Source organism: Globicephala melas, chromosome 4, assembly GCF_963455315.2.
Source record: "Globicephala melas chromosome 4, mGloMel1.2, whole genome shotgun sequence".
Classification (NCBI taxonomy): domain Eukaryota; kingdom Metazoa; phylum Chordata; class Mammalia; order Artiodactyla; family Delphinidae; genus Globicephala; species Globicephala melas.
The window spans coordinates 13,484,142-13,500,288 of record NC_083317.1 but is presented as its reverse complement, the minus strand read 5'-3'; the positions used below and the strand labels follow the sequence as shown (position 1 = coordinate 13,500,288).

General features: G+C 45.9%; 1 protein-coding gene across 7 annotated transcripts in view; it reads right to left on the bottom strand.

Annotated features, from left to right (window-relative positions):
* Positions 1–16,147, bottom strand: part of TIAM1 (TIAM Rac1 associated GEF 1) — a 397,588-nt gene that overhangs the window by 123,847 nt on the left and 257,594 nt on the right. For all 7 annotated transcript variants that reach the window (XM_030880742.2, XM_060297858.1, XM_060297860.1 and 4 more), the window contains one exon: positions 12,312–13,288. In XM_030880742.2, the coding sequence (XP_030736602.1) occupies positions 12,312–13,277 (966 nt within the window). In that variant the 5' untranslated portion in view covers positions 13,278–13,288. The remainder of the gene's footprint in view (positions 1–12,311; positions 13,289–16,147) is intronic.

Below are 16,147 nucleotides of genomic sequence, written 5' to 3'. Positions count from 1 at the left end.
CAGCGGAGCTGGCACACTTTGGGAGCGTAGCCACTGGAGAATGCTCCCGGATCTGTGATCCAAGCCAGCTCCACCTGGCTTCCACAGTGGTTAAGCAGGCTAAGTGGTACACATCCTCCCACTGATATGTGACCCAGCCTGTCCAGAAACAGACGGTGGCTGCCCAGCTCCAGCCTCTATTTGGTCATGAAGCTTGGGATGTGCCAAATACCCAGAAACCCGTGCTCCAGCATTGTGGGAAATGATGTCCACCCAGCCAGAGGCATTGCTCCACACCTGAATGGTCAACGGGACTCCACATCCCCCTACACCTTGAGTGTGGGAGACAGTCATCTACAGCAGGGCTCCAGATGCCTAAGTGCCACACGAGAATTACAAGTTAACAGGTCTCAGAATCTCTAGAACAAACCAAAGACAGATACACTGATGTAGAGGCACGAGGTTCACACACTGAAAGAGCGCTCCAAGGCTGCATCCTAAAGGCCCATCCTTCTCAAATGGCAGGATGCACACCACTGTGACACAGCTTCCAACAGCTCAGAAGAAAGACAGCATCACTGTGATGCAAACATTCCTGGTGCACCTTTCCGAAGGGCTCCTCCTCCTACCGACCTCCGTCTCAAGGACACTTCACACACGAGAAACCTGACTCTCCCCACACTTAAAAGCCCCTGTAGGGCTTCCCTGGTGACGCAGTGGTTGAGAGTCCGCCTGCCGATGCGGGGGACGCGGGTTCATGCCCCGGTCCAGGAGGATCCCACATGCCGCGGAGCGGCTGGGCCCGTGAGCCATGGCCGCTGAGCCTGTGCGTCCGGAGCCTGTGCTCCGCAACGGGAGAGGCCACAACAGTGAGAGGCCCGCGTACCGCAAAAAGAAAAAAAAAAGCCCCTGTCAACCACCCCACTCTTCCAAAGGCAAGAAATCCAGATGATCAACCCCAGGGAAAATTCCCACGGAAGCCCAGCAGTCTTTATTGCAAATGCGAGGCACGTTCCTTCTTCTCTAGTTAGATGTCTTAGCATACGATCAGTCCTAGAATATTTAACCAAATACTGAAACTTAAAGCAAAAGTCAGAGGAGATCAAGGGAAATGGTAAGACCCTAGCTAGACACAGAAGTAACTCCCAACATGGTGCATGATCCAGCCAAAGATTTCCTAAAACTAGCTCAAAATAAACTCCCCATGTTAGAACCACTCCACAGAAGAGGCTTCCAATTATAAACAACATTCACGGAATACAGAGGCTCTTCAATCCTGCTCTTCCTGGACAAGTCCTCCCAAGCCAGATTCTTCGGGCACTCACCGATTTCCATTCCACTGGCAGTCTCCCAGCATGAATGCATGCACTTTCCCATTGGATGCACAAGTGGTCAGCTGTTGCCCCAAACATTCGACAGCTGCCAGGCAAGAGTTTTCTTTGTCATTTTAGCCAGGCAGCAAATGCTGAAATGAGCTCTGGTGCTAAAGTGGAGGCAGCAAGAGGTAAATTCAAAGCCTGTCTTCACTGCCTTGAAAACTGGAGGAGGGTCACCCAGCATGAACATAGGCTAAAGACACATTGTGGCAAAGGCTCAAGTTGTTTCCACCAGGGAATTCAGAAAGACTCTGAGGGACAGGTTTGCTGTGCTAAAGATGTGTGGACACAATTTTGAAGAGCTAATTAGCCACAAAGTTCAAGGGCCCTGGGACAAGTCAGGGACCAGGAGGGTCAATTGGCAACTTGTAGTTACAAGTCGAATGCAGTTAGAAACTGGTATGTTGGTCACTTTGTTTAATTTCCCCGTTGAATCCAGCTTTGCTTCAATACACCTGTAGAGAGAAGGTAAATACAGAAGAAAAGAGTTCACAGAATTTCAATGGGGGGAGGAGATTTTTTTTTTTTTTTTTTGGCCATGCCACGAGGCACGCGGGATCTTAATTCCCCAACCAGGGATAGAACCCACGCCCCCTGCAGTGGACGTATGGATTCTTAACCACTGGGCCACCAGGGATATCCCTGGGGGAGGAGATTTTGACCTTCAGAAGCCTTGAATTAGAACAATTTCTGCCTCGTTAAATTCTAAAATATTCCCCCTCTGGCTTATCATCTTCATCTTATCCCCCAAATCTAAGGACGCCCCTCCGCCACACATGCACACACATAAGCACTGTCTTTGGTTTCCAACATTCTCTCCTTGGTACGCTCAGTACTACACTCTACTATACTCTTCGTATGCCCTCCCGTGGTAATCTCAATACAGCAAATGTCATGTCTGGGCAAGTTATTTTGAACCAATCCATGCCTCAGTCTCCTCACCTGTGTAATGGGAATAGCAACAATATTTACTTTGTAAGACACTTTGTAAGATGTGAGATTGAGGTAACACAAGTTTCTAGAATGGTGCCCAGCACACAGTACCTGCACAAGAGTGTTAACTCTAATTACTGTCATGTCCATCCTCAGCCTTACTTACATCTCAGCCCAAGGAGAGAAGACGCTGCCTGACCTCACTTACTAGCTTCCTGCACTAACATGAAAGAATGGGTGTTGCTGAGGAACTTGGGAAAAACAAGGTCTCATGGGAAAAATACACAGGCCCACCAAGGCTGGTGCGAGCCAACGTAATCCCCTTGAATTATTTTCACATTCGCAAAACTGCAGAATAAACTAAGAAAATGATGTTTCCTATGCTGTAAGTAACTGCTAGGCTCTGCTACTAACAATTGCCACTGATGATTTACAGAAATACGGTAGCATCCATTTGCCATCACTGTAAGGTTTTCTTCTTTCCTCTCTCTACACAAAGAGCCAGTGCCATTTTGAATTTTTTTTTTTTTTTTTTTTTTTTTTTTTTTTTTTTTTTGCGGTACGCGGGCCTCTCACTGCTGCGGCCCCTCCCGCCACGGAGCACAGGCTCCGGACGCGCAGGCTCAGCGGCCATGGCTCACGGGCCCAGCCGCTCCGCGGCATGTGGGATCCTCCCGGACCGGGGCACGAACCCGCGTCCCCCGCATCGGCAGGCGGACTCTCAACCACTGCGCCACCAGGGGAGACCCCATTTTGAATTTTTGATTCCGAAGTTTGTAAACTGTACCTCTTGACCTCCCACTCTTAGCCTCTTTACATGTGTCCCAGCTCCCTTTGAGACATTTCTAAAACCCTGTTTCTATTTCCTTCCTCTTTCCTTCCTCAGGCAAAATCTCCATGCCCTTTAAAGTTTCCAGCACTCAGTCCCATCCTCTCTAATGATTCACAACGGAGTGACTCAAAATTTCTCTCAATTACAACTGCTGAAGTTCTTACTGCTGCCCAGAAGAGTCTCAGAAGTAAGTTGGCAAATGCTTGAAATGTTGCCTCAGGTGACTCCAGATTGGAGACAGCTCTGTGTCTAAGTCCGTGAATCATCTTCTCTCCTTTCCTCTGTTTTTCTATGTGCATGTCTCAAACCCTGTCGTCACCCTTCCCCTCCTCAGGACCTCAGGATATATCACATCCCTAGTCCCTTTTCTTCTTTTCCTAGTGCCGCATCCCTGGTTCAGCCACAGACTCTCTGTTCTAACTACCTTCCGCCCATCAATCCATCCTGCATGCCATGGCTGGGTAAGTCTCCCAGGAGCAAAGGTGAGGGCCCCCAAGGCTGTCCATCCAGGCCCTCCACCAACGTCCAGTCTTAGCACTGGACCTTTGGATGCACGCAGCCACCAGTGAAACTGAAGAACTCATGCCGGTGTATGCTCCCAACTTTTCTTGCGTCCAGGAATTCCAGGAACACTGATCCTTCAAGGTTCAGCTCAAAGTCCCTCTTCCCACAGCTGGAAGCCTTCTCTTTCCCTCCTCCAATCCCCGTGCCGCTTCTCTGCAGCATCCCCCCCCCACCCCCACCCCCCGCCCAACTCTGCTCCAGCCACGTTGGCTTCTTTGTTCTTCCTCAAAGGTGCAGGGCACACTCCCACCTTTCAAATCAATGGCCAATTCCCATCTCCCTTCCAAATCCCTACCCAAGTCTGCCCATCCCGAGGGGCGGGGCCCGACCCAACCACCTGATCCGGAATTGCCGCGCATTCCTCACTGCCTGGTCTTCGTCACCTTGCTCTCTTTTCCCCATAGCATGCCATGTACTTGTTATGCCGACTGTTTGCTGCAGACACACCTCCACTTCACCCCAACTAACTTCCTGAGCTCAGGGATCTCTTCTTGATGCATTCCAAGCACCAAGAATAGTGTCTGGCATGGCGTAGGCACTTCCAAAAAAAAACCCACAAACACTGTTGAACAATTTAACTGCTGTTCATCTTCCACCCTCCTCTCCAACCAAGAAAAGCGTTTCTCATGGAACACATTTTAGTTTGATTTAACGGTGTAGTCATTTCCAGGCTCAACTCGCGCTCAACTCCAGCTGAAGTCACAACTGAGCCCCAACTGGAAAGCTTGACTTCCACATCTTCCAGCCATCCGCGTTTATTACGTCTTTTATGGAGACAACCAGAGCTCACTTACATGTTTTTTCTTTCATCTTTTTAAAAGGAGAGAAAGTGAGAAAGACATATTGGGCTGTTTTATGGCCCAAACTAGATATTCTGTCAACAGGAAGTTCAAAGCACACTGGGCCCCAACAGAGAGAAAAGCTGGTGGGCGTTTCCTAAGTTCTGCCCTGCGGATCCGTGGAGATGCTCCCAGGGCTGCACAGCAGGCTGGCTGGGAGGCCTCCAAGCTCCCGGTCCCAGCCCTTTATCCTCCTCAGTTATGCTGGGAAACCAGCAATGGCACGTTACTGTGGGACACGACTTACACTGAGGGACACAGAGGCTCCTCTCCTCACGGACTAAACTAAGAATGTGATTTTCAAAGGCTTGGGCCTCCCCAACCTATATTAGCATAAATAAACAGCTCTCCAAGTGAGGACCAGGGGTCCTTAAATAATTTCAGGGGGTCCCTAAGGTCCTCCCTTTACCAACTATCTGTTCGAAGCCAGGCTTTCCTCATATAGTCCAACCAAAAGAGCATGTCGCAAGAGAGTGAATGCAGAAGCAGATATGAGACTCTAGTGTCTTCTGATAAGCCAGAAATTGTAGAGATTTGCAAAAATACAAAACAATGCCCTTCTTCTGGCTTTTTTTTTAATTTTAGAAAATAAAATTTAAAAAATAAAGTTATTTATGTGAACATGTAATGGTTTATTGCTATTTTAAGATGAATTAACAAGTTTTTTTTTACATTTCTGTTTCAGTTTCTAATGTGATAAATATTTATAGATATAACCCACACGGACAGAAGCCCTTTGGAGTCTGTAACACTTTTTAAGAGTATAAAGGAGTCTGAGAACTTCTGATACAAGCCATGTCTCAGCTACCTTCTCACCCTCCCACTCCTCAAAAGAAGATCTTGGCAAAGAAGAGGGATATTCTTGTTGAAATGGATGGGCTGTTTTCCAAAATAAATACCTCATTGCTTAACTTACGTGGCAGAAAAAGAAAAATCAAAAGGAAGGCAAAAAAGAAGCATCAAACAGGAGCCGCGAAAGAAGAGAGGTTTTTTTAAATGGATTTTATATGAAAATATCTTGTTTCACGAAGAATTAACCTAAGGGTCTTCAAATGTATGGGTACCAAGGGGGAAGGGAGTGGGGTGGGAGGAACTGGGAGATTGGGATTGATACATATACACTATTGATACTATGTATAAAATAGACAACTGAGGGGAACACACACATATACACTATTGATACTATGTATAAAATAGACAACTGAGGGAAACACACATAACATCCCCTCCCTTTTGGATTTCCCTCCGGTTTAGGACACCACAGTGCATTAAGTGGAGTTAATGCACTTAATGCACTGTGTTGTCCTAAACGGATGGGAAATCCAGAAGGGAGGGGGTGTTATGTATACGTATGGTTGATTCATTTTGCTGTGCAGTAGAAGCTAACACAACATTGTAAAGCAACTATACTCCAATAAAAGTTAATTAAAGAAAATAATGAACCTGAGGTTCTTAACCAGAAGCTTCTCGATGGACCTTGGAGGACCCGTGGATCCCCTGAAATGATATGCAAAAGGGTGGTCTCTTGTGCTGATCCCAAAAGATCCAAATGTTTCATCTGATTCGCAAAGGAATCTGTGACCAAAGGTTAGGAATCTCTGGATGCTGATGTCAGTTCTCAGCTCAGGGAACATATTTATTATCCCTGAACCATTTAAACTAAGTGTAAAACGAAACAAAATTTTAAAAATCAACACAACTTTTATAGGAACTCAAGATCTTCTTCTGATCGTGCTGCACCCTTTATCTTGCTGAAATCACCAATCCTATTAACTTGTTTATCCAAGCAAGAAGGTCCTCAGGGATACAGCCTTCTAAAGTCATCTTTGGCATGTCTCCAAAAAAGACATACAGATGGCCAACAGGCACACGAAAAGATGCTCAACATCGCTAATTATTAGAGAAATGCAAATCAAAACTGCGATGAGGTATATCACCTCACACCAGTCAGAATGGCCATCATTAAAATGTCTACAAGTAACGAAAGCCGGAGAGGGTGTGGCGAAAAGGGAACGCTAATACACAGTTGGTGGGAATGTAAGTTGGTGCAGCCACTGTGGAAAACAGTATGAAAGTTCCTCAAAAAACTACAAACAGAGCTACCATATGATCCAGCAATCCCACTCCTGGGCATATATATGCAGACAAAACTATAATTCAAAAAGATACATGCACCCCTATGTTCACAGCAGCACTATTCACAATAGCCAAGATATGGAAACAACCTAAATGTCCATCGACAGAATGGATAAAGAAGATGTTGTACATATATACAATGGAATACTACTCAGCCATAAAAAAAGTAATGCCATTTGCAGCAACATAGAACTAGAGATTATCATACTAAGTGAAGCAAGTCAGACAAAGACAATACCATACGATATCACTTACATATGGAATCTAAAATATGACACAAATGAACTTACCTACGAAACAGAAATAGACTCAGACGTAGAGAACAGACTTGTTGCCGAGGGGAAGGTGGCGGGGAGATGGAGTGGGAGGTTGGGATTAGCAGATGCAAATTATTATACATAGAATGAATAAAAAACAAGGTCCTACTGTATAGCATAGGGAACTATATTCGATATCCTGTGATAAACCGTAATGGAAAAGAACATGAAAAAGAAGGTATATATATGTATAACTGAATCAGTTTGCTGTACGGCAGCAGAAGTTAACACAACATTGTAAATCAACTATACTTCAATTTAAAAACATACAAATAAAAAATAAAGTCGCCTTTGGTCATCTCTCTCAGGGACTGCTGATTCGGGCCACGGTAGTGGACAGTTACTATTTTCTTTTCAGCCCACCACCCTGTTTGGCTTCTGTACCAGAACTGGGGGGTTTTGATGTTAAAATCTGAGAGCACGTGAGCTGAAACCTGTTTGAACATGGGGAGGCAGTGTGGTGTGGGTTTGCTTCTGAAGAAAGGACCCTGGTCTGTGGGTCAGAAGACCTGGACTTCAATCCAGTCGTGAGACCCTGTCACCTAATCTCCTTAGGTTGACTTCCTCCCCTGAAAAGTGATGGGAGAGTTGGCAACTCGCAATCAGGCTGAAATGAACCCCCGCAGAGGTGCTCAGGGGCCAGGAGCTCTGTCTTCTGTCAATCCCACTCCATATACCACGGCGGGAAGAGGGTGTCAGAAGCTGGACCAGCACACAAACCTTAGCACCAGCGCCACGTCCCCGCGAGGAGCTCTGGGGGGGGCCGCCCGCTCCCTCCCAAGGTGGCGGAGCCCTGAGACATCCTCAGCACAGCTGTTCACAGTCTTTCATCTCCCAAGTGGATGAATGAAGCCCTCCTCAGGCGTTACGCAGGACAGCTCCAAGCCAAAGCTTCCCTTTCAAGCACAGAACGTGGCTCAAGGACACTCCATCGACTGGCAGTTTCCTCGCTCCCCCTCACCCGCTGATAGTCTTAGCAACACAGGAGAGCTGAACTCTACACAATGAAACCAAACTTTACCATCGTAACTCATAACCATTATTTACGGAGCATCTAATACATGCAAGCTATGGTGCCAGGAGTGTTACATTCATTCCTGTGTGGAACCCTCATTCAAGAGGCACTGAGATCCTTCTAGGTTACATAGGTAACAGGGTTCAAACTCACAAGCTCAGACCTGCTGGACTCCAGAACCTCTTCTTTGCCTGACACCAGGCTGCCCCTTCCTCTGTCCGTTAACCATGGGGACACTGAGAGTAAAGTTCAGGCCAAAATACCAATGAGGCATTCATTGCATCAAGGGGCAAGCTACCTGGGATTTTACAGAAGTCAGTACAAATAAACTCTGCTGTCAGTAGTCTGGGTAAATCCTCCCAACAAATGAGTAGCAGACTGACCGACAAGATAAGACTTTTATGCAGGAGGTACACGACACATACTCAAGTGTACTGAATTGGACAAATATAATTTCTCAGCACTCAGTGTGTGGCAGACACATTTTTGATCATTTTCAAATAAAAAGATGTTGTTCATGTTAGTTCAGATAAAACATATTGTCTCTCAGGCTCAGAGGCCATGACCTTGGCGAAATGCCCGCCAGGAGCTCTTTTCTCGGGAGTAAAACTGCTGACAAGACGATTACAGATTCAACCACATCACCGGGGCAGATGAGGAGGCCTTAATATCTACGATCCAAACTTGCCGGAGAGGGCCCCTGGGTCAGAAACTTTTACCAACACAAAAAAAAGAAAAAAAGAATTCTTTTCAAGGAAGTCTCCACACCCACTGCCTCTTAAAATACACTGTTTGGAACATAGTGGGTTCTCAAGAAATTGCGCTGGATGATCACACCAAACTTAGACTAGGAAGTGTGGGTGGATGGACAGTGTTGTGAATAATTCTGGGGTTTGTTTCAAGTCATTAAAGATCTTCACTCAACACGTAAAGTCGATACAAAAATAAGACTTCCGTTCACTTTATACACTCTGCAAAAGGCTTCCATGCATGGAATCCCACTTGGTTCTCCTAATGGCCCTGTCAGAGGCTGGTGTCACTCACCCCGGTCAGAGAAGGGGCCAGTGATGGAGTGACTTGCCCAAGGTCACCGTTTAGTAAGGAGCGAGCCGGGATCCAAATGTACTTCTTAGGATGCCTAGTCCTGTTGCACTTTGCGTTACATTAAGCTACCACAGTGCTTTACGAGACACCACGCTGAGACGATCTCACTTTCATACATTAACGATTTTAGAAGGCGACGAGCCAAAGAATGGAAATGTCGTACAACGATTACACATGAGAACTTTCAGCGATACCGGCTCTGCCCCTCTTCCGGGGGTGGCCATGACTCAAAGGCTCACAGCCCCATCAGTGGGGAGTGGGGGGAAGCAGAGGTCCAACTGTCCCCCAGTGTTGGAGACCTGGAGATAGGGAGCCAGAATACCACCTGGCACCCCGTCAAATCTTACACAGAATGTGCGCTAACTTAGCATCGTTCCAGGTAAAAGTGACAGTCCCAGGTGAGGTTCCTTTTAACTGCTGAGGGCCAGGAGACCATTTCTTCCACTCAGGTCTGCACTGCCAATCTGGCAATGTCTTCAGGACAGAGCCTGCAGTGCCTTTCAGGTGACCCTTTAATAGGGCACCTATCTCACCTGCGTCCCAACCTGTCAAGTTGCCAGTGTAGGAAGAGCCCGGCCAGGGTAGGCAGAGGGACCACAGCGGGGTAATTCAGTCGTTTCTATCATCATAATCTTGCTTCAGAAGAGAAATGGAGAAAAATTCAAGGAGTGCATCTAGAGGCAACATTCACACCCACCTTCTCAAACCTCAGAATCAGCCTTTTTAATAATTTTGTTTCTAACACAAAGTTTGATATAAACACAAAACTACCTTGAGTCCTCAACTCATACAACACTAATAATAATGAAAATTACATCAATTTACACATTGTCCCTTATGGGTAGCTTCTGAAGTACCAAGCGCTGGCCTTCACATTCCATTTTCTCAGAAACTTTATTATTATTCCCATTTGACAGATGAAGAAATTAAGGCTTCCAGAGACTTAAAAATTGTGCCCAGGGCTTCCCTGGTGGCGCAGTGGTTGAGAATCTGCCTGCCATTGCAGGGGACACGGGTTCGAGCCCTGGTCTGGGAAGATCCCACATGCCACGGAGCAACTAGGCCCGTGCACCACAACTGCTAAGCCTGCGCGTCTGGAGCCTGTGCTCTGCAACAACAGAGGCCTCGATAGTGAGAGGCCCGCACACCGTGATGAAGAGTGGCCCCCGCTTGCCACAACTAGAGAAAGCCCTCGCACAGAGACGAAGACCCGACACAGCCATACATAAATTAATTAATTAAAAAAAATTGTGCCCAAAGTTACTCAGGCAAGAAGACGTGGAGCCAGGATACCTGGCTTGGACACCATCAGCAAAACTTGTCCTTCAGTGGATGAATGGGGGCTGTGGGGGGAGTGTTATATACATACAGTGGAATATTATTCAGCCTTAAAAAGGAGGGCGCTTCTGACACATGGTACAACGTGTGAACCTTGAGGATATCAACCTACATGAAATAAGCCTGTCACAAAAAGACAAATACTACATGATTCCACTCTTACAAGGTCTCTAGAGCCAAATTCACTGAGACAGAAAGTAGAACGGTGGTTGCCAGGGGCTGGGGAAAGGGGGAAACAGAGAACTTTTGTTTAATGGGGACAGAATTTCAGTTCTACGAGATGAAAAGAGTTCTGAAGATGAAGGGTACACAACAGTGTGAATGTACTTAATACCCCTCAACCGTACACTTAAATTCCAAGATGGTAAATGTCACGTGGACTTTTACCACAGTTTAAAATATCTTTTAAAAAAGAAGAGGAAAAGGTCAAACACAGACTCCTTTAACCTATATCAACCCAGAGGAATATATAGTAAATTTCAATTATGCTAATATAGAAATCTACAGTGGTACAAAAAAAAAAAAAAAAGAAAAAACTGTATCCCCAGACGACTTGTATACGGGGATTTAAAATTCCAAAATAAAATTAGAGACCTGAGATTTTGAATACTTAAAAACAAAACAAAGCAAAAAAACTTGCTCTTGGGCAGGAACACAGACAATCTAGTGCCAATTTCCTTTGCCCTCCTCCCCAGGTTCCCCACCATCCCATCTGCCCATTATATTTAGACACCCTTCCCAAGAGAATTGAGCCTCAAAATAACCCTCGAGTAACTTTGACTTGCACTGAAGCAAGACCAGAAGGTGAACACCATGCACTGCTGGCCAGGTCAGAGCACACCTGCCGTTTTCCAGCTGACCTCAGTGGTATTCGCTGGACACCCTGGTGGCCAATACACCTTTCAAGGCAAATGGGCCCAATCTGGATTCCGGATCTGAAGCACCACCTTGCAAACTACCAACCCATCCTCAACAGAAGCCAGGACTCCCAGAACTCCACTACAGGGAACTGCAGGACCAGAAAAGGACGGAGGCATATGCAGGATTACTTGACACGTTATTATCTCCACGTTAATTACCATTACTAATGAAGGTAACGGGTCTTCCTTTCATAAGTAAGATACGTTTTAAATCTTTGAAAAATGTTTTCACACCCACTCTTTCATGCCCTGGACCCCGAAGCAGGTGAGTCGAGCATCTTTACCCCACTGTTCAGAAGAGCAACTAGAAGTCAGGGTTTGTCCAAGGTCAAAAACTAGCTGGCTGCAGCGTAGAACTGGAACCCACCCATGTTATTCCTTCCGCAACACCTCCCTCCAGAGAGAGGGCTGGCCGGCCTTGCAAGGAACAGGAAATTGAAATGGCTCCTGGTAAGGCAGTCAGCCTGCCAACCTCTGAGAGCAGCTGACAAATGACCAGAGCCCGCCCTGAATCAAAAACACCTCCTCCAACGAGCGGCCGACTAACCTCTTCCCACCTGCGGCGCTGAAGAAATAAGTTCCCAGAGTCCACACCCCACCATCCCCATCTGTCCACGGATAGAACCACGTTAGGAAGGAAGCTCAGAAGGAGTGAGATGCCGCTGAAGAGCTGAGTTGGAGAGGCAGCTTCCCAATGTGAACTCATCAGCTTTATTCCCACTCTCATCACATCCCCGACACACATCTACGCTTACTCCTTAATCCCCACCCCTTCACCACAGAACTGCAAGAGGGGCGAAGCAGAAGAGCGCTGCATCTCCAGAGAAACGGCATCGGCTGCAGCACCCACCAGGCAAACAAAACCCGGCTAAAAGATGGGAATCGTGTAAGAGCAAACTCATGCACTTAAAGTCATGCATCATCTCCAAAATATTGAAACAGATTCCAGTCACTTTACCTGAGTTGTTTTTGCTCTTCTGCCTTGCATGCTGTTGTTATGGCTCATTTGTGGGTTGGTGGCACCTTCAGAAAGACAGTGAGATTTCCTACAGGGAAGTGTGTTATAATTACTGTACGGAAGAGCCTCTTCGGCAGCAGCTGGTGGCATCTTATGGTTCCCAAGATCAGGAATATCAGACACCAAATTCCGACAGTAGCCTGCAAATTTGCCCCTCCGCCCCCCGTCTGCCGTCACCCCGGAGGTTTTCTGGGGAGCATACAAATCCCCCAGTGAATTGGCACGTTGACAGGTACTGAGCTGCCGCGGACTCGCTGGGGCTTCCATCCCCCGAGTCTCCTCGCAATCTTTCTCTTCGGCAGAACCCAAGATCTCTTCGTTGCTTGTTAAATGTTCTTGGCTCAGATCAGAGAGTGAGAATTCCAGGCTGTCCTCCCGCCAGATGTCTGCAGATTTGGAGCGTTTCTTCTTAAAGCTCGCCGTCTCCGTGAAAGTGGGCCCATCGGATGTATAGGGATGCTGCCTCCTGCCTCCCTCCGCCAAGTACGTAGCGTCATCCCCGTAAAGCCGGCTCTCCTCCGAGTCTGGCATGCTCTGCACAGAGGCTGCTGCGAGGACAATGCTGCTGCCTACACTGGGACTGACAGAAGAATCCGTGTAAGACACGGGTCTCAAGCCCATATCCACTCGGTCCACCCAAATGGGGCTCCCGAAGTCCTCCAGGGTGCCTTCTTGGGAGAAGGGCTCCAAGCCATTTTCAGCCAGGGACTGGGGGATACTGGGAGTGCTGCTGGATCGGGTGGTCACTTCGGAGGTCCTGTGGATCACCTTCCCCGAGGAGGCGTGCCTGGTCCGCCGCACCTTGTGCGACAGGCGCAGGGAGCGCGACGTGTGTTTGCGCCCCAGGCTCGCATGCTTTTCTCCATAAAACTCATGCACTACATTTTGACTTTCTGCGTTTCCCATGGCTTTATGGTCTGTAGCAAAGAAAAAAAAAAAAGAGGGGATCATTGAGTCATCCAATGGGTATAGGCAGTTAACAGGAAGAGTTCAGCACACAGGGACGGCAGCCAGCTTGGCAGATAACAGCGCACCTATGTGCACCTGGCAGGTACTTGGACTTTTACGTGGTAGCAGGTGAGAACTAACATCATGTACTGAGATTACTCCTGCGGAGATATGAAATAAGAACATAAATAAAATCATTAGAGAATTACACTTGTCTCTGCCCGGAGGGTAGCTGCCCACCTGGCACAGCACAGGGCTGCTTTCATTGAGCTGGCAACCGTTGTCTTCTTCTACTTAAACTCTACAGGTGTATATTTAAAGCTCTATGCCTATCCATAAACTAAAAACTCTGAAAAGTACAAACCAAGGTGTCTGCCAAATGAGTAACTTTCTGTTTGAAATTACACATTTCAAAAAACCAAGCAAAACTCAGAGGTGCATTGGATAACCTCCCTCTCTCCCAATGGTTTTGTTTCATTCTGACTCCATCTACACTTCAAAATCAATCAAAAATGGAAAAGCTCAAGATGTAAGTCCAATCAACTCTTCCTAATAAATCGAACTCAAGAAGGAAAAGGGTTTTTACCTTAATTCCACAGCATTCTGAAAACCCTGATTGGGAGGTTCGGGTAGGGGCTGTGAAGTGGATAGGGAGAGGGAGATGGGCAAAATGAAATAGGAACCCCACTCTCTGCTTAGCAGCTAAACTAATGGGTTTATTTCTGGGAGCAAATCCAACCTGAGAACATTAATCTGGTACAGAGTGCCCTGCAAACAGAAATTCACATGATGAAATCACTAAATATCATTCAGCCTTTTGGGGCTACCCAGGTTAATTCAACTCCTTCCTTAACATTTTTCCAGTCTCTCTCATTGGTCTGAGGACTGTTACCCAGAGCGGAAAATAGAAAAATCCTCAAAGTTCAACATGTGTGACTCTCTTTAGCCTTATTCTCCTTGCTCAGCAATGAGGTTTCTCTAGACTAGTTAAGTGGTACACACTTAAGATACACACATGAAAATGGCCAGAAAGGAAAGAAGAAAAATAGAGTAGCTGGGCACATCTCTGAGCTGATTCTTCCAATCATCTACATAGTCGTTCATTCAGAAAATATATACTGAGCACCTACCACATTCTAGAAGCCAGAGATACAGCAGACAACAAAAGACACACATTCCCCACGCTCATGAAACTTATATTCTAGCCAGGGAAGGGATACAATAAACAAAAAAGTGAAAGGTACCAGAGGAAAACAGGAACAAATTTATTGTAACCATTACAGTTTGAAACACCCTGAAACATAATATACATTCACATTGATCCAGAACCACTCTATAATCCCACTGTTCAGTCTCAAAGGTGGCTTAAACTCCTATAAGCACATCTTCACTGAAATGAAATTTGTGGCAACAGGAAGGGAAAAACCTCCTCCATTGAATCTTCCAATGAGTTCAGAGGTAATTCATACAGACACCAGATGTGAAGCTATTCCCAAACTGGAATATTCCCTACCAGGTCACACGTCGTATGATTCTGAGAGCGAAGTTTCCAAGAAAGAGAATCTTCCTTTTACTAGTAGCAAGCATACTTCAAAGCAATAAGTTCACGCCTCCCTGGCTGACGTCTTTAAGAAGCCAAGAAAAAACACAGAAACTCAACTTGGTGTAGCGAAAATGAAAAGATGCACTGTCCATGCATAACTTGTGTTATCTACATTCCTAAGAATATCATGTACTACATTTTTGCAAGTAAAATAAATAAGCATCTAAAGTAATGCTAAAGGCCATGACCAATTTCTCAGGGTTCTTGATTTTTGTTTTTAAGCGTACATTAAGATACCTGGATGTGTCTATGTATCTATATGTTTTGCCAATAAGTAATTAAAAGCTTAGAACAGGTGTTAGCCACAGTCCCATTTTAAGAATCACACAGATTTACAGTTAAAAGAAGGAAAGAATGATGGTGACAGAAACTGAGGTATAGAAAGGCAAAACTGTCACCTCAAATGTGCTAGGAGGTACCCTCCTCTACTGTACACATCAAAAGTTTGCAAATATAAATTCACAGGCATATTCTCAACAACAAATTTCTGGTTAGGCTTGTTTCTGCCAACAGAAAACTAATCAAGTTAAAAGCCTCAGGAGAGGTTTCCTAAAGGAAATGGCCCCAACCTTCAAGAATTACAGCACTCCCTGCATTGCTCTGTCGGGTCTGTTATATTAATAGCATTTTTAGTAGCAAGATTCTTTTCAGCCAGCCAAGGTAGGAAAGAAGCCATTTTTATCTTTAGAACTAGAGTTTAGAGATGAATGCCAAATCTCTTAAATCCTACCGAGAAGAAATTCTCAGGGGATGATCTAAGCAGAGTCAGCAGGAAGTCTGAAGCAACTCAACTTAGCAGAAAAATGTTTCTAGGGACTGCTGAAACACCCCTTCATTTAAAAGCTTTTCCTGAAAGGTCAGTGAGAACCACGAAGGCCCACGTGGGGGACCCTGAAATAACATAAGCATGAAAAATTAAAACTGCTTACTGCATACAGCAAACACAATCTCCTCTTTCAGGGACAACCCCCATCCCACGGGCAACCCCCAGAACATGGGTGAATTGAAAATCCTAACCCTTTTCACACACAAATGTAAATTGCCAGCTACTTTCAGCATCTTCATTTCTTCCTGCTCTCTCCTACTTAACCCTTATCATTTACTTTTATTACAAACAAAAAACTTGGTTTATATTTTACAGTTGCACAGGCTTTGTTTGTTCCTGTGAGTCTGGAAGCAACTCTGGGCAGAAAGTGGCTTTCACTTTTTCTGTAGCCTCTAGAGA